Below are 3,363 nucleotides of genomic sequence, written 5' to 3'. Positions count from 1 at the left end.
AAAAAAAGAAAGATGAGGGAAGAATGTAAGTAATGGGAAAAAGAGAAGGAACATTTGATTAGGGTTCAGGAGGATGAGTAGGAGTTTGCCAGATCTACCAGCTATTGATAAATTAACTCTCTGTGTGTGTGTGTGTGTGTGTGTGTGTACTTGTGTGCTATAGTGCATGTGTGGAGGTCAGTTTGTGGGAGTGGTCCCAGGGATCGAACTCAGGGGATTAAGTTTGGTAGCAAGCTCTTTTACTTGGTCATTCATCTTGGTAGCCCTTGTTAGAAAGCCCTTCTTTCTTGGAGACAGGGTTTCTCTGTGTAGCCTTGGCTGTCCTGGAATTCTATCCGTGAACCAGGATGGCCTCGAACTCACAGAGATCCACCTGCCTCTGCCTCCCAAGCGCTTAGTAGGTTCTTGCAGAAGCCTCCGAACCCATCTTCTGTCCCCCACTGACCTCCACCCCTTTGGCCGTCTGCAGTCAGCTAATGCACTCTGCCTGCAACGTTTCTTCTTGAGCCAAACACAGTGGCACATACCTGGTCCCTGAGGCTTCTCTGATCAAATCTGGACTTCCTTTCTAAGTGGGTCATTACCCAAGACTCAAATTCTACAGCTTTCATTTCTCTATCCCAGGTCCCCTGCTCTCCCGTTGATACCTTTTCTCTCTGGACTTCACCCCTGAGACACATTGTACCCAAACTACACTCCCTTCTGGGCCTCACAGAACTTCCAAACGGGCTCCCCAGCAAAGAGTGATTCCCACAGAGGTGTGTGTCCCTAGACAGGTCTCAGTAACTCTATGGACCTCAGTTTCCTCCTCCAGACTCCATGGGCTGCAGGAATTGTCCTACCCCTCTGGGAGCTAATGAAGGCATCACTCAGTGACTCTGCTGTCTCATCTCTGCCCAGCGCAGCCTGAACCTAAGCTGCTGACAGAAACGTCGAGTTTGATGCCTTGAATAGAGATCATATCCTCTGCGAGTCTCTGGGAACTGTGCGGAACCACTCTGCTCTTAATTTAGACACGATCCTAACAAGGTGGCTTATCTGGCTTTCTGGCCCAGAGCCTCTGAAGTACCACAAATTAGATGCTTATGATGCTACTCTGCTCACAGCTGGGGGCCGGTGAGATGGCTCAGGGTGGAGGAGGGGCCTGCCACCAAGCCTGACATGGTAGGGAATCACATGACAAGAGGAAAGAAATGATTCCTGCAAGTTGTCCCCTGACGTCCCCACACTTGATGTGTGTGTGCTCCACTGCCATGCCCCCATACGCACAAATGAATAAATAAACCCAATAAAAGATATTTTCAGTGATACCAGAGAGACCCTTAACCAAGAACCGCACATGACTGAAATCCCAACCCTTGGGAGTCTGAGGCAGGAGTTCAAAGCCAGACTCGGGGACATATTGAGAGCCTTCTCAAGCATTTCAAAGTGGCGGAGGCTGGGGCTGTAGCTAGCCTAACATGCACAAGGCCCCAGGTGCGGTCCTCAGCGCTGGAAATAAAAAGCAGGCTACCAATGCTGGCACTGTGCTCCCGAGGAGTTGGTCCCCTTCCTTCAGGCTTGCCCCAGTGTTGGAACCTAACTAAGCTCCCATGTTTCCAGAACCTTCAGGCTCGTCCATCTGCTTAATTATCGTCCCTTTGTGTAGAAAGGCCCACATTTCTTTGTCCCACCCCCTTCCAGTTTCTCTGGTTCTTCCTGGAAACTTCTGGAAGTCCACTGGGCCCCCGTTCTGAGCCACGTGCTTCTGAGAGCTCCCAGCCTTGAATCAGTCCCAGCTCTGGACACAGCTTCTAGAATCTCGTGATGTCTACTGCTTCTCTCTACTGGTTAAGGCCATCCCACTGGCCCAGGAGGAGGGAGACCCACCCCTGCACACATGGGGAGACCCGCCCCTGCACATACGAGGGGTACCCCTTTCTCTCCCAGTAACACTCACGGAACATGGTCATGAACTGCTTGGGGTTGAGGTTCCAGTAACCCCAGTTGGTCCGGTAGCCGTGCAGCGTGGCATACTCCTCGTGGTTGTACGCTGGCTCCGTCCCAAAGGTGTCGATGACTCGGATTCTGCACCTGTCCTCCCCAAGAGTGAACCAGGACTGAGGTCAAACCTTCCTGCCTGTCCCTGGACTAGGAGTGCCCCTGTGACGGTGCTGTGGCTAGGTCAGGAAAGTACAATACTTGACAAGGACTCCACCTAGGCACTGCCTCACCGTGTGACCACAGCGGTGCTTCACACTCTCTGTGCCAGCTTCCCCAACGGAACAGCAGAGGCCACTCTGGATGCCTGCAGGGCCCCTGGTTGGTATCCAGAAGCCAAGCCATCACCTCCAGTGAGGCTAGGAAGAGAGGTGGTGTCTGAAGGGGGTGGGGTCCCTTCATTGTCCAGAGTCATTTGTAAGCTGTGCTTTGTTGGGAAGAACGGGGTTCATGGGTGGTCTCCCGGGGACCTGAACATGGGAGACTCCTCCCTCCACTTTTACCGCCCCCCTCCAAAGCTTGTAGTCTAAACTCCAGAGCTCCTAAAGGACCAGCTAACCTAGGGCCAGGTTACTCAGAGACCATGGCTCCAGAATCCCTACCCACCCATCCTGAGTGTCTCCTGAAGAAAGGTGCTAACACTTAGAAAACCCCCCACCCCCCGCAAAGCTGCCAGGGCCCAGCATTCTTCTGGGTGACCCAGAATTTTGCAGACTGCTGAGGTCGGCAGGATTCCTGATTCCCGCGGAGAGGGGGTGGGGCGGGCAAGATGGCAATGTGCAGACAGCGCACATTAATAACAAAAGCAATAACGCCAGCCGTCACCTCCCTCTAATAAAATCACACCGTTGATGGCATTAGGGCATAGGAGTGAACAGTGGGGCTCTTGGTGCTAAACGGAACCAGTGCTGCTGGTTGCAACACGCTTGCCTTAGATTCTGGGGTCACCAGGGAAAGGGCATAGGCTGACACCCCCCACGCCAGGCTCCATGGTGGAGATCTTGACCACAGAAGGGTTCTTTCCCACCCTCTCACCCCCTGGGATGCCTGGGAGTGACCTGGACAGAGTCCATCCTACCAGGCTTCAGCCCCCATCCAGCAGTGTCATGGATGGCTCTAAAGGACTGCCAGTGATCTGTTTGGGATGAGAATGGTTTGGAGAGGGATGGGAAGGCTGAGACAGGAAGAAGAGGGCCATGTTCCACGTGGGCTAGCAGGCAGAAGGGAGCATGGGAGAGGAACTATGGTCCCAACAGTCCCTGGGTCTGGGTCTACCCTGGGCTAGCTGAGGGAAGGCATGGGGGAGGAGCTGTGGTCCGAGTAATTCCTGGTTCTGGGTCTACCCTGGGCTAGCTGGCAGAGAAGGTATGGGGGAGGAGCTCT

General features: G+C 53.6%; 1 protein-coding gene across 1 annotated transcript in view; it reads right to left on the bottom strand.

Annotated features, from left to right (window-relative positions):
• Mgat5b (alpha-1,6-mannosylglycoprotein 6-beta-N-acetylglucosaminyltransferase B) overlaps positions 1-3,363 on the bottom strand; it is an 89,898-nt gene that overhangs the window by 17,540 nt on the left and 68,995 nt on the right. Inside the window, exon 9 of the mRNA XM_021175980.2 lies at positions 1,940-2,073. Coding sequence (XP_021031639.1) covers positions 1,940-2,073 — 134 coding nt within the window. The remainder of the gene's footprint in view (positions 1-1,939; positions 2,074-3,363) is intronic.

The sequence above is a fragment of the Mus caroli genome, chromosome 11 (assembly GCF_900094665.2).
Source record: "Mus caroli chromosome 11, CAROLI_EIJ_v1.1, whole genome shotgun sequence".
Taxonomy (NCBI): Eukaryota; Metazoa; Chordata; class Mammalia; order Rodentia; family Muridae; genus Mus; species Mus caroli.
This window is presented reverse-complemented; position numbering and strand designations above follow the sequence as displayed.